Source organism: Fusarium vanettenii, assembly GCF_000151355.1.
Source record: "Fusarium vanettenii 77-13-4 chromosome 2 genomic scaffold NECHAsca_18_chr2_1_0, whole genome shotgun sequence".
In the NCBI taxonomy this organism is placed as follows: Eukaryota; Fungi; Ascomycota; class Sordariomycetes; order Hypocreales; family Nectriaceae; genus Fusarium; species Fusarium vanettenii.
In genome coordinates this window covers 1,879,686-1,893,047 of record NW_003315867.1, presented here as the reverse complement: position 1 = coordinate 1,893,047, position 13,362 = coordinate 1,879,686, and the positions used below count along the sequence as shown (strand labels likewise).

Below are 13,362 nucleotides of genomic sequence, written 5' to 3'. Positions count from 1 at the left end.
GGCACGAGAGGTTTCAGATGATAATGTTGACTGAACAGTGGTTCACCATGCAGAGGTTGGTGCTCAGAGTAGCAATCAACAAGCGGCAACAGCAGTAGCAAGACACCAAGGTGGCTATTCTTTCCAGCAATCCCCTTCTAAGAGAGAGCTTAGCAAGATTTCCTGACAAAGGGTCCTGTTAGTGAGGCCAAGTTGTGGTATGGGTAGAATGACTTGAGGTAAAGTGAAGTATGAGAGTAAGAGGTAGGTAGGCAGTTGGGAAGAGGAGAGAGAAGCAAACAGAGATAGGCAATCGGCCGAGGGGGTTTATGTAGGGCGGGCGGGTGATAGATAGAAGTGCCGTGTGGACCCCAATGGACGGCAGCGTAGATACGGCACAACTCCAAGACTCGGTGATGCCATTGGTCGGTTTACAGATGACAGCCACTTCGTGGGGTAACGGCTAACGTTAGCTCTCCCGAGTCATACACGAAAGGGAGCGGCAAGAGGGCAGACGGGGCGTTAGGGAATCGAGGAAGCGGGAGACGGAGCACAGTGCTTGGTCCATGAGGCGCCCTGGGTGACCACATGACCATGGATGACCGGTGGGGGGCAACCCTGCAGAATCCGTGGAATACAGGCAAGCCATGCTGTGAAGCTGTCTCAGAGGCCTTGGATCAGCCAGTCAGTGTGAAGTTGCTGACTGTTTTTGTGGCTCCTTGACGTGGGAGAATGGGACTGAGCCATGGAGATTCCTCAGGCTGTGGGGATGAACGAGAGCTCTGGCGTCAGCTGTGGTCCAGTATAGCCAAGGACGAGCGTGAACCTACGCCACCTGGTGCAGGAGATGGGAGGGCCTCATGCGCAGGGCATCCTCTCATTAGTCAAAGATAGCCGGCTCCGGGTCGAGGTGCTTTGTTGATTGAGGAGCACATGTGCCTCCTTGGCGAGGGCTGAATCGGTTGGCGCGGTTCAACCAAAGTTGACCGGCAGCGTCCAAAGACATTGATTGTCCCGTCTGTCTTGGATGGCAGCGGCTTGCAACGGCATCTGAGGTCACCGGACTAAGAATGTACTGTGCAACTTGTGAGTTGTGATGAGCTCGGATGAGGCGGGAAAGAAGCAATTTGGGGTCTCAAGTATTGATGTACAAGACGCCAATCGCTCGTGTATGAAGAGTAGTAAATCATGATACTTCGATCGACATTGCAGCTATCTCTGAGAACTGTCAGGGTTTTGCTGGGTTCCCGAAGCAATAAGTTGCTGCGTCGAAGAAAGTGATGAACGTAAACGACGTCAAATTAAAAAGCGGCTCTGTACCCCTCGTGAGATCCGATCTGATCTAGACACGGCGGAGGCGCGAGAGCGGATATCTATGCTGATCGACCGCGAACAGCCTATGCAACCGCTACCTGATTCTTTCCTTCGTAACTCTTTTTGGCAATCATCTTGTCTCTCCTGTCGTCCTGTTTCGCTTCGGAGGTTTCTTTGTCTCGTTATCCGTGGTTCGTTACATGCGGCGAATCTCCTGCTCGTTCAGGTACTTGTCCAGGCCGGAGTCGAGGTTCTCCCACCACTCAAACAGCATCGAGTTGCAGATGAGCTTGAACCAGGGAGTGAAGACCAAGCTGGGGTCGTCGAATTGCTTCTTGAGCTTCTCTGGGCTGACGTACTGGGTGTCCCTGACCTCGTTCTTGTTGACGTCGAGGTCGACATTGGCCTTGATGAACAGAATATAGTCGACTAGGTTATAGTTAGATATGATACCCTCGCATCAAGAGACTAGTTGTAAAACATACTTTCATGCTCACCCCACTTTCCGTCGCTGGGAGCCTTGTAGTGAATTCGAGTCAGGAAGTGGAACTTCTCGAAAGGAACCTGCTCCTTCTTAATGCCCAGCTCGTGGTCGAGCTTGCGCTGAGCGGCCCTCTTGACACCATCAATGGCATCCTCGAGGCTCGATCCCGTCTCGGTAGGGATGTTGAGAGGGTGGGAGCAGCAGGTGTTGGTCCACATGTCGGGGAAGGTGATCTTCTCGGTGGCGCGCTGCTGAAGGAGCAGTTCGTTCTTATCGTTGAAGAGGAAGACGGAAAAGGCACGGTGGAGGAGGCCCTTGTCGATGTTGGTCATGAGATGGCCTGTAGGTGATCGAGTTAGCAAGGCAAATGATTCGGGGTGTAGCTGAGGCGCAACGTACAAATCTTCTTGCTGGCAGTGCCAATTGGCTTGTCGTTCTCGTCGAGGACGATGCAGACCTCATCCATGAGGCGGATCTGCTCCTCATCGTGACCGGACAAGGGCTCGGAGCTGGTGTCAATGTCAGGGAAGAGACGGAGCATAGCCTCAGCCGTGATGGGCTGGGCAGTGACGGTTGTTGTTGTTGACATTGTGACAGAGTTGAGACAGTACAATTGCGCAATGCTTCAAAAGGAGAGAGAGTCTTTGCGGTGAAGGCGACAGAAAGAGAGCGGTCTGTAACAAGCAAGAGATGGTTTAGCTTCAATTTAAGGTCATTTCCTTTGCCTTGTGCCCCTCCAAAGGCTGCTCGGGTGTGGCAGCCGTGCCCCTCCATCTTGCCTGCCATCGATTGGGCAGTCCACTGAAGCCAGCCACTGGGAGACGATTCCTGGGGGATGTTCTGGGGGCTCATGCCAGGGACAGTGGGGCTCAACCACAGCCAGCTCGGTGAGACTCGTCTGGGGATAGTGTCGTTGTTGCATGATCATGTAGTTGGAGCAGTAGCTGTAAAGCCCAAAGTGGAAGCCCAGAGGCATATATGAATTGCTTTTCATGAGGTACTATCGACCATCAGGAATATGTCAAGTATGCAGCTGAATTCAGGGGTTGAACTAACACAGCCTTTAGTAGCTGCATGCATAGGTTCTCTCCATCGTCATTTGAATTTAGCATGTACACCATACCTACCTACCTACATACGTATGAATCTCGTGCCAGTTAATCACGGCCAGGCAAGTGAACGGCCTGTCATCTCTCATCACCCAGGTCATGACACCCATGGGAGAATGATGGCCGAGATGAGATTACTTATTGAACTAACTTGGATATCGCTCTAAGCGGGGACTGGCGGAGCTGCGGCCTCTCCATCCCATCCATCAGGGGAAAGCAGCCCAAGGCGTGGCTGGAGACGGAGCTTCGTCATTCGCAACCTCACGCCCCGACCCGACACCGACATCATCTCTCCGCCGTATTCCACATTCTGCGGTCGCCGCCAAACCGATTGCTACTTAATTCTACTCTGCAAATAATCCGATCTTCCCCTTTGTCCTTGATACTCTTGTCGCCTACGTCCACAGTCGCCCAGCGCCATCCGACGCAGCCATGGCTCCCAAGATCGAAGCGCAAGAAATCGAAACTTATTGGAACATCTTTTCCGCCCGGACAGGCGGCGGCAAGTTCCTTACAGGAGAGCAGGCCGCCCCCGTGCTCAAGAACAGTGGCCTCCGAGATGATCAACTGGAGCGAGTATGGGATCTGGCAGATGTGGACAACGATGGAAACCTCGACTTTGAGGAGTTCTGCGTCGCCATGCGCGTCATCTTTGACATCCTGAACGGGGTATGGTTCTGTCGCTCAAGGACCTTTGTGACACGGCAGCTTACCTAGCACAGGAATACGCAGACGTTCCCACCACCCTGCCCGATTGGCTCGTCCCAGAGTCCAAGGCCCATCTGGTGCAAGCGACCCGGGCCATCACTGGCAAGCAAGTGCAGTTCGAGCAAGTTGAGGATGAAACAGAGGACCTCGGCCTCAAGGACGGCTTCGAGTGGTACATGAAGCCCGAGGACAAGTCCAAGTACGAGCAGATTTACCAGGAGAGCCGGGACATGCGCGGCGAGATTTCTTGTACGTCCCCTGATTGAATCTCAAGGAGCATGAGCTAATCGACACAGTCAACTCTCTCGGCGATCTCTACGAGTCCCTTGACGTTCCCGATACCGATATTAGATCCGCATGGAACTTGGTCAACCCATCTGCGCAATCAACCATTAACAAAGACGCCGCCCTCGCATTCCTACATATCCTCAACTACCGACACGAGGGTTTCCGAATCCCGCGCACCGTCCCTGCCTCTCTCCGCTCCAGCTTTGAGCGCAACCAGATCGACTACCAAGTCGACAACCAGCGAACCGGCGCCAACTCACGATGGGCTACCAAGGCCGACGACTCGACCGCCACCGGGCGCAAGGCCAAGTTTGGCGACCAATACCTTACGCGCCTAGGCCGCAGCGGTTTCAAGACTGCGGGCACAGATTTCTCGACGGAGAAGACGGAAGATTGGGAAGAGGTGCGACTGAAGCGCAAGCTGCAGGACCTGGAGGAGAAGATGAAGAAGGTGGAGGAGATTGCCGAGCGCCGGAAAGGCGGCAAGCGTGATTCAAAGCCCGCACTTGTCAAGAAGGAACTTGATCAGCTACTTGAATACAAGCGCAGGGAATTGAGGGAGCTAGAGGAGGGAACGGGCAAGAGTGCGGTAGGCGGTGGTCTTAAGAGCATACAGGAGGATCTCCAGACAGTTCGCGAGCAGGTCGAGGGTCTAGAATCACACCTGCGGTCGCGCGAGCAGGTGCTCGAGGAGATCCGGAGGGAGATTGAGGACGAGAAGAGGTAAAGGGGAGGTCGTATATAATCGAGGGTTGGCGGGCTCGCTGTTTATTGTGTAGGAATATCATGGCGTTTTCTTTAATGGGACGTTAGGCGTTGTTGCTCTAGTCATTCGACTTCTAACATCAATCGTCACCACATACTCCCATCCGCATACTTTTGCGTACGCTCCATGCCTAGAGTACGGCCCTTGACTGCCCACACAGCGAGAGACGGTACGGGCACGACTCCTAGTCGTCCAGCTCCGCGACTTCGACCTGTGGAGCATAGGAAGGCATCCACGAGGGGACCACTCACAGACTGTGCTGGCTTGTCCTTGAGCGCAAGGTCGATGTTCTTTGCGACGCCTGCGGCCTGGGCGTCGGTGATCATAAAGGCCGCCCGCGGCTTAGACACGACGTCTCCCACAGCCCACACGCCATCACCAGCAGCCTTCACACGCATCTCCTCGTCCACATCCACATAGCCGTGCTCGTTTAGCCACTCCTTTGGCAAGAACCCCGTGTTAGGCCGGAGTCCCATGGTCGGGAGGTACAAGTCCGTCTCAAGAACCCCGCCGTCCGAGAGCGTAACCCGCGTCTTGCCGTCCGGCAGCTCCGTTGCGGAATCGGCGCGGACGCTCGCTCGGATCTCAACGCCCAGCCGGCGGAGTTCGGCCTCGACGCACCCGGCTATCTGATCCCCCGCGACGACGTGGTCGTCTGATGAGATGAGCACCACCGTTGTAGATGGAAAGGCGTAGCGGATTTCGCCAGCGAGCTCGACTCCAGTAGCACCAGCGCCGGCGATGACAATATGCTTTGCCTTGTCGATTTTGGTAGCCGTGTCGTGAAGACTGTCAAGGAGCTCTTCATGCGAACCGCCGGCCTTCCAGGGGAGTGCCGGGTCAGCGGCGTCGGCGCCTGTAGCGACCACAAGGTGGTCATATGTAAGTACCGGGCCCGGGCCGCCGTCCTTATCAACGCGGACGGTGCGGGCCGCTGGGTCAACGGCGGAGGCGGCGCCGACTATGAACTCAACGCTGCCGGCCGGATACTGTGCCAGACCAGGCTCAATAGGAGCGAGGATTTGGTCGTCTTTGATTACGCCAGGAATAACGGCACGAACGGAAGCCAGGTTCCAATAGAAGTGACTGTTCTACTAGAGTGAGCTTTGAGGATTGGCTTGTGAAAGTGGTTGGGTTTTTACCTTGGACACGAGAATCACCTTGAGGTCTTCCTCATGGGGCCGCGTGTACTTGAGTAGACGGTGAGTAACAGCCATGCCACCAAGGCTACCACCCAAAACGACGACGGTCTTTGTCATTATTGTGAGCTTGACTGATGTTGATTACTCTTGTTTGTGTTTGAGGTTATGATCCCGTGTGAGTGAGTTTGACTGATGAGAGCTGGATGTAAAGGGAGACGTCGTCGATCTCGGAATAATTCCATGTTTGTCTATGACGAGCCGACGTATGGCACGCAGCCTACCTAGAGTGTTTCATAGCTGAATCATGGTCCCTCCATAGGTATTCTACTCAACATGATGCCGGCAGTGTTGCAGCTTCTGTCACACCAATAAACTCGCACATCATCTTTAAGCTGTTGAAGCCGAGGCATCTTTGACTCTTCTTGTCCATGATCATCCGCTGATGCTCGTGCCTTGTTCGGGTAACGCCGCGCATTACCCGACTCACGTAGAGCGAGCGCTGCTGCGCCTGACCCCTCCATGGCAATCCCATGACCCCGCTATAACCCGCACCGCCGGGGGGGGAAACAAGGCCAAGTTCCTCAACAATAATCCCAACACCCGCAACTTCGTCATTTCCTCTTCTCCTCTTACACAGATACCAGAAACAACTCACCTTCTACCTCTAATCAACAACCTTTCTTCTCTAAATATCATGGCTGCCCCCCAGAGCGACGCCTTCAAGAAGGCCATTGAGGACTCCAAGAAGCTCACCTCTAAGCCCGGCCCTGACGAGCTCCTCCAGCTCTACGGTAACCGCCACCATTCCCCCTCTTCTCGTCCCAGCTAACATGTCTTTTCTCGTACAGCTCTCTACAAGGTCGGAACTGGTGAGGACTTTTCCAAGGCCACTGCCCCTGGCACCTTTGACTTCAAGGCAAGCTCCCTCTATACCCCGCCGACCTCAACCCAAAGCTAACACACTCCTTCAGGGCAAGGCCAAGTACAACGCGTGGAAGAAGGTCGTCGACGAGGGCGTCACCCCCGACGCCGCCCAGGAGCAATACGTCAAGCTCGTCGAGGAGCTCAAGGAAAAGTACGGCTACGACGAGAACAAGGTGCCCGAGGCCGTCGGCCAAAACTAGAACGAAATAGAAGAAGACGAAATGTTTCACACGATGCGATGAGGTCAAAGAGTAGGGAAACACTGGTAACACATACATACATGAAAGAAACAAGAATAAAGCTTGGAATGGAAATGGGAGGGCCGTTTTTGCTATCGGTTGCGCTGTGTCTGCACGCGCCGTGTTTAGTTGCTGAGAGAAATCATACCCAGTCGCTTTCTCATCTTGATTCGTGTCATTGAGAGCTTGAAACTGACGCCATCTTGTGACTTGCTACACCATCACCTCCATATTTACACTTTGGTTCCTGGGGTGGCTGATGGCTGCTTTCGGGAGCGGCCGCATCATCCTGGAACCCTGGAGCCAGCCTGTCGGTGTAAGATAAGATGATCTAATCTCGACCCCGTCAATACCCTGAGCTCTTAATCATCCTTGGCCTCTTACTACTAATATTGCCAAGCTACGGATCATCATCTCTCTGCAAACCTCACAAGACAAGCAGGAACCTTCACTCAAGCGTGTGCAATGTCGAGTAAAATTGTCTACCAGGGCAATTATTAGGTCAAGTAGGGTCACGGAGCGGAGACTGTAGCTCTCGCTCCGTGAGGAATAGTAACTAAGATTCAAGTGTAAAGTAGGTACTAGGTACCTTGGGTATACGAAGGTCGTGTACCAGACGTCAAAGCATTCCAAGCACTTGTGAGCGTTTCTCATTTCGTCCATCTCATCCTCTTCCTCCTTCCTTTCTTTTCCTTACCAAACACACAAAAAACACCAAGCCCAACAACTCCGGTTGAAATTCGAAAAAAGGGGGTATGATCATCAGAAGGGTATTAGAAGCTCGACATTGCAACACGGGGTTTTTCCAATAGTCGTCATCTCAAATGCACCAAGCCTCCAGTCGCTCTCTTCATCATAAACTCGTAAATATCGTGGCGACGCCGAGCACGTCGTATCCGAAAGGCGACTCAAGAGTTGCCAACGCTTCCACGGATAGAGCTTGGTTTAGAGGAGGGCGAAGACACCAGCAGCGACAAGGAGCAGAGCGCTCACACCAGTGGTGGCGGCACCACCTGTGGCCTGAGTAGGCTCACTGGTTGCTGTGGTCTCGATAGGAGCAAGGCCAGTCTCAGAGGGCTGAGTAGGGACGGCACTGGCGATGGTGCTGTTGGAACCACGCCAGGCAGTGCTGTAACCAGAGCTGGGGCAAGGAGTGGTGGTCTTCACAACGACCTCGGTCTTGGTCTTAGCAGTGACAGCTTTGGTCGTAGGAACAGCGATGGTGGTAGGGGTGGTAGAGGTGGTTTCAGAGGTGGGAAGAGAGGTGCTCGTGATGAGAACAGTGGTGGAGATGGTCTTGAGCTCAGAAGTGGTGGTAGCAGGCTTAGAAGTGGTGAGAGGCGAGTCGGTCTCGAGGCCGTCCTTGACGCCGTAAGCAGCCGCACACTGAACCAGGTCCATCGAGTCAGGGCAGCACCAGGTCTGGGACTTGGTGTCATGAGTGCAGTAGTAACCATCATCGCAAGAGTCTAGAGCGAGGTTAGTTCATCCATCTTTTCGTGTAAGCCGAGTCTGGCGCAACATACTTCCAGTGCCATCAGAGCAGCACTTCTGCTTGGCCAGGGGGTTGTAGCAGTGAGTGGAATCGTCGTTGGAAGGGCACGTCTCGTAGCCCTGACCGCAAGCTTCGGCGCAGGTGCTGCCGTCGCCGCAGGTAGACTGCTCAGGCTGATACCCGGGAGTAGAGCGACGCGCGAGACTGAGGCCCTCGACGGGGGCCTTGACCAGCTTGTAAGGCTGGGGGTCGGCGGCGACGTTTGTGGCGCAGGCCAGGAGGACGACCGAGGCGAGAGTCTTGAAGTTCATCTTGACGGACGAGAAGGACTGAAGTCGAAAAGAATATAGTCGAGTTTGAAGCGCTTACACGATGCGATGCGATCTGGCAGGCAGGGAACGAGAGCCACAAACAGGGTTTCGTGGTGGAGAAGCAGTGAAGCGAGTAAGTGAGTGAGTGAGTGTGCAAGATGCTAGGTCTGTAAGACTAGGATCGAGTAAAGATGCCGTGTTCAAAGGATGATTTGAAAGAATGGATCGAGTATCGACAGATGCGAATCTCTAGGCAGGACAACGACAACAGCAACAACAACAAGGACGGAGAGTGTGGAGGAGGGTGATGGTTGACGAGATGGGGGCCATCTCGGTGTAAGTACTCATTTGAGGGTGCCACTGGCAGTGGCCGCGAGGGAAAGCACGCCAAGGAAAGAAAGGCTCAAACGCGACCTAGAACCACAGCCAGAAGGAAGCCAGGCCAGGGCATCGCGAGAGAGTCCGGCTGGTTGGGAGGGGAATGGGGTCCTCGTCTCAAGCCTCCCATAGGCTAGATCGAAGGGTAGGGGGGCGCGTGCTTGGCCATGGATCCCATCTCCTTTTTTAATTTAAATTGTGTCCCCCCCCCTCGCTCGACGTTTTGCCTCCATCGCGACCTTGGGCTGCCCGGCGCCTAGCCTATTGTGGGAGCGTTGAGGGGTAGGGCAGTTGAGGCCCTTGTAGAGAGGGTTCTCTTGCGACGAGACATGTTTTGACGAAAGAGTTTCCTAGTCTTTACATCCTCGTCCCAAGACAAACATGGTGTTTCATGCAAGAGGAACACACATGTCCATGCGCCGGGCAATTAAGCAATTTGTCCGAGTCGAGTCGAGTGTCTCTAGTCTGCGAGATTTTCGACGCCAGATCCCCATGATCGTCAGTTGCATCAAATGAGGGCTGAACTGGTTGTGTTAATTAGCCACTCACCGACCTGCCAGACCAGACCCTGTTGGATCCGTGGCACGGCATAGCGCATTAGACCGCTTCAAGAGTGCAATCTTGGGGAAGAAAGAGAGAAAGCCTCTTGACGTCAACGAGTGATATTGCAGCTTTCAAAGCTCTTTGACATGGGCTCTCAAGGCCCTACTTGCCTCTTCTGGTAGGTCCCTCCAGTCGCAATGTCACCCGTTGACGCCTTTAATTGGCCAAATTGCTACCGCCCGGCTTCAGGGGTCCTGCCAACCAGGTGCAGGTGCTAGCCGAGGCCCGTTGCGCTAGGAAGCCGCCTGATGCAGGAACCAGGAACAGGCCACCACACAGAAGCAAGCAAAGGATAGATACCTACTGGGTGGACAAACAGGTTGCACAAGCTTGACAAGATGAAGAGAATGAACAAAGAGGAGGAGAAACATTCATGGTAGACGTGGCTCTTCTACGGCTAAACTGTCCTCCCTGCTACTTGTAGAACTCTTCTTATTGGCTCTCCCACTCACACGACACCACCCGGGTTTCAGGTTATTCCATGAGCCAGGTCATGGGCCATTAGCTTCTCGACAAGATGACAGGGATGTCAAGGGCTGGACCGAACGAGAACGTCAGTGGCAATCTCAATTTCAGAGTCTGTCTCTTTGTCGAGTCCAGCTATTGTTACCAGACTGAAATCACTCTCCCCGACTCACCGGGCTGTTGTTAACCATCACCTGTGACACTCTGTCCATTCAAGTCAACAAACAGACCATTCATTATTCACACCATTTCCTCTTCACCGTCAGTATATAGTATTCTATGTTTAGACTTTGTATGCATCCATCCTCTGCCAACACATTGCTTTTCTATTTATTCCCCATCATGCATCACCATCAGGCCAGCTGCATCACATCCATGCCTCGCATCCAAACAAACCACCTAAAAATAAAAAAGCAAACCCGAGACAGACAACCTGACTCTCTTCTTTTCGTGACTCGCAAATCCTTTATGCCACTTTGCCCTTATGCATCTTGCCGTTCGTGTCAGTATAGTCCCGACGGCTGGCGACAAGTTTGCCGTCAAATTAGACGCCCTTGAGCAGGCCCAAATATACCGCAAATTTCTCTTCATCTCCAGCAACTCGGAACATCTGTACCTAGCCGTCCGGCGGGATAATTCACCGTGGTCAATAACACTTGACCCTTCAGTCTAGTTCCACTTGACTCACAATCCCCTCCACTCATCTGCATCACAGCATAGAAACGGTCAAAGATCATCCATCTCACTTGACCAGAGCAGCGACAACAAGGGTATCCCGAGAGATTATTATCTATCTTGGTACAACACACAAAGACACCGCCTATTCCCGTCTTGCCCTTGCCAAGTTTCCCAGAGACGCCTTGCAATGGAGCCTATTACACCAGGTACAATCTCATCCCTGGCCCATGAAAATCTCTCATCTGCTCCCTTTACACCGTGGAAACCGAGGCGAGCGAATACCCTAGTTACAGTAAAGCCGAGAAATAAACCAGCCTTCATGCTATCCCTTTTACACCGGGCTCCTTGACGGCGGCACCCCATCGTGCCTAGCCAATGTGTTCGAGGAGCCGTCAACTCGCTGCCAAAATGCTCGAGGGGACCAAATTAATCCTCGTCGCCAGTCATCTTGGCAACCCATTTGTTCATCTGCAGGAACTTTTCCTCAAAGGTCTTCTGGAGTCTCTCTCCAGCGGCCCACATAGGGTCTCCCTCCTTCCAGTACGTGAAGCAGTTCTCAAAGATCTGGCGAATGTCCCTCAGGAACTCATCCTCGTTTGCGTACTCCTTTCTGTCCATCTTGGCCTTGATGGTACTCAGATCCATGGGTCGCTTGACCTTGTCAAAGTAATCCGGCACGCCATCCTCGATGGGCTCAACAGGATCACGAAAGGGGCCGACGAGTCGGGTCCAGAAACCTGTGTAAGTTAGTTCCAGTGTCGAACAAGAAATGTGAGGATTCACGTACCAGGGCCAGATAGCATTCTGCTCAGGAGGTCGGCACAGAATTCCATCTTCCGTGCCGTGCTAAACTCGCGGCCGTCTGCGTAGCCCGCGCTGGTTCTACGCTTGACAGCGGGTTTGGGCAGCGTGACGCGAGCCTTGATGGATCTATCCGCCGACGAAGGGTTGCTGATGGGGATCCCACTGACTCGTCGGCTTTTCTTGGCCTCACTGTCAGGCTCGTCCTCGAGGTAGTGAACATTCTTTCGGGGTGTCGTAGCCGGCATGGTAGAGGGCACAACGATGGATTCGGTAGCCCGCTCTACCACGGGAGCAGTGTCGAAGGAGCTCATGGCAACGACAAGCTCGCTGAGGACCTCCTGGGGCAGCGACTTGGCAAACTCTGCTCGAGCATCCGAGGATCGCATGTACTCGGCCGTCCACGACAGGAGCAGCTTTCGGATCGAGGAGCCCTCGGGTGTGTCCTTCCAGACCTGGATGAGAAGAGGCGTCGCTGGGATTCTCTCAGTGAGACGTCGACAGTCAACCATGGCGTCGAGGGCCTTGTCACAGAGCCCCTTGATGCCCAGGTGATGGCCGAGCTTCCAGAGTCCAACCAGGGCCTCGTAGGAGGGCACATTGGACTCATCAGAGATGACCTTGTCGGTGTACAGAAAGTGTTGGGCCAGCCCAAAAATCTCCTTGGTCGTTTCGGGGAGCTTGACGAGGTGCTCTACCTTGTCAAGGGAGCTCATCGCAGCGAAGTGTTTCTCGTAGAATTCGGATCGCGCGCAGAGAAAGTCCTTCTGTATGCCAAAGGGACATTCTTCAGGGCCGACGAGGATGATGACAAAGATGGGATGAGGGTTGCTACATAGGATATTAGCACGATGTTCGTCCGGGGAAGGTATGACGTTACATACAGCCAGGAGAACGGCTTCTCCTCCTTCTTGACGACATTGACATTGACAGTGTCAGGTTCCTTGCCAGCTGGGGGACTGGTACCGTTCTGCGGTTCAGCCATTGCGATTGCGTGATGCCGGAATTGTTGTGATATGTAAAAGGTGAGGTTTGATATTGGAAGGATGTGGCTTTTAAAAGTCGTCGATATCTGATGCAGGCCTGAATCTGGTGGTGAGCAACTCATTCACGGTCGCTAGAACAATAGAATATTCGTGCCACTGTCCTGAACCGAATTCAACCCGTGCACTTGCATCGCCATTGACAGCCAGCTGACGATATGCAGTCCTGGTGGGGGCGATTTTGGGTGTTGTTGTATGCAGATGATTGATGATCTGCGGTTCACAGAGGTGTCTCAATCTTACCTCAACTTCCCCCAACTCCCGCGTTCAAAACTCAGATCCAATCTCACCCACTGGCAGACACACTTCGAATCCGGGTTCAAGGCCGATTGTGCCGCATCCGTCGGTCGCTAATTGTAAGTGAATCCAATAATTGTCAGCCTTTGGATAAAGGGGGTTGAGCAGCGATGAGGCAAAGGCTGGCCGTCTGTGATCTCCTGTTCGGAATGGATGGAGTGAGCAGCAGTCGCGATGAGCTTGTTGGCCAATGAGGTTGCTGAATTGCGCTGAGGTGAACCGGCATGGAGATTGTCCGTTTCCGGCTGACCTCGGTCAGGTGGGCTTGACCGAGAACTCGCTACCCTATACCAACTCCCGACCCTGATGAGAGATTGGAGTTACATGAGCGTGACAAC

General features: G+C 53.6%; 6 protein-coding genes across 6 annotated transcripts; 2 read left to right on the top strand and 4 right to left on the bottom strand.

Annotated features, from left to right (window-relative positions):
• Nucleotides 1–1,168: 1,168 nt before the first annotated feature.
• Nucleotides 1,169–2,401, bottom strand: NECHADRAFT_58152 (uncharacterized protein). Its single transcript, XM_003045958.1, has 3 exons — nt 2,177–2,401; nt 1,779–2,117; nt 1,169–1,722 (listed from the first exon to the last, which is right to left on the bottom strand). The coding sequence occupies exons 1-3, from the start codon at nt 2,364–2,366 to the stop codon at nt 1,490–1,492; spliced, it is 762 nt and encodes a 253-aa protein (XP_003046004.1). The 5' UTR covers nt 2,367–2,401; the 3' UTR covers nt 1,169–1,489.
• Nucleotides 2,402–3,318: 917 nt separating this feature from the next.
• NECHADRAFT_33729 (uncharacterized protein) lies at nt 3,319–4,609 on the top strand (the record flags this gene model as incomplete). The annotated part of the gene is made up of 3 exons (XM_003046528.1): nt 3,319–3,555; nt 3,609–3,843; nt 3,891–4,609. The coding sequence occupies 3 exons, from the start codon at nt 3,319–3,321 to the stop codon at nt 4,607–4,609; spliced, it is 1,191 nt and encodes a 396-aa protein (XP_003046574.1).
• A 125-nt stretch (nt 4,610–4,734) lies between these two features.
• NECHADRAFT_33204 (uncharacterized protein) lies at nt 4,735–5,907 on the bottom strand (the record flags this gene model as incomplete). Its single annotated transcript, XM_003045957.1, has 2 exons — nt 4,735–5,739; nt 5,791–5,907. 2 exons carry the CDS (start codon nt 5,905–5,907, stop codon nt 4,735–4,737), a joined length of 1,122 nt encoding a protein of 373 aa, XP_003046003.1.
• Nucleotides 5,908–6,389: 482 nt separating this feature from the next.
• NECHADRAFT_58149 (uncharacterized protein) lies at nt 6,390–7,115 on the top strand. The gene is made up of 3 exons (XM_003046527.1): nt 6,390–6,581; nt 6,639–6,706; nt 6,762–7,115. Exons 1-3 carry the CDS (start codon nt 6,485–6,487, stop codon nt 6,912–6,914), a joined length of 318 nt encoding a protein of 105 aa, XP_003046573.1. The 5' UTR covers nt 6,390–6,484; the 3' UTR covers nt 6,915–7,115.
• A 783-nt stretch (nt 7,116–7,898) lies between these two features.
• NECHADRAFT_76408 (uncharacterized protein) lies at nt 7,899–8,759 on the bottom strand (the record flags this gene model as incomplete). The annotated part of the gene is made up of 2 exons (XM_003045956.1): nt 7,899–8,422; nt 8,480–8,759. The coding sequence occupies 2 exons, from the start codon at nt 8,757–8,759 to the stop codon at nt 7,899–7,901; spliced, it is 804 nt and encodes a 267-aa protein (XP_003046002.1).
• A 2,218-nt stretch (nt 8,760–10,977) lies between these two features.
• Nucleotides 10,978–12,669, bottom strand: NECHADRAFT_99217 (TFIID associated protein; the record flags this gene model as incomplete). Its single annotated transcript, XM_003045955.1, has 3 exons — nt 10,978–11,620; nt 11,671–12,515; nt 12,569–12,669. The coding sequence occupies 3 exons, from the start codon at nt 12,667–12,669 to the stop codon at nt 11,310–11,312; spliced, it is 1,257 nt and encodes a 418-aa protein (XP_003046001.1). The 3' UTR covers nt 10,978–11,309.
• Nucleotides 12,670–13,362: the final 693 nt, after the last annotated feature.

Coding starts and splice junctions, on each gene's coding strand:
- NECHADRAFT_58152 (XM_003045958.1), bottom strand. CDS start 2,366: ATGTCAACAACAACAACCGTCACTGCCCAGCCCATCACGGCTGAGGCT. Junction 2,118..2,176: donor CACTGCCAGCAAGAAGATTT/GTACGTTGCGCC, acceptor GATCACCTACAG/GCCATCTCATGACCAACATC. Junction 1,723..1,778: donor AAAGTGGGGTGAGCATGAAA/GTATGTTTTACA, acceptor ACTATAACCTAG/TCGACTATATTCTGTTCATC.
- NECHADRAFT_58149 (XM_003046527.1), top strand. CDS start 6,485: ATGGCTGCCCCCCAGAGCGACGCCTTCAAGAAGGCCATTGAGGACTCC. Junction 6,582..6,638: donor CGAGCTCCTCCAGCTCTACG/GTAACCGCCACC, acceptor TTTCTCGTACAG/CTCTCTACAAGGTCGGAACT. Junction 6,707..6,761: donor CTGGCACCTTTGACTTCAAG/GCAAGCTCCCTC, acceptor ACACTCCTTCAG/GGCAAGGCCAAGTACAACGC.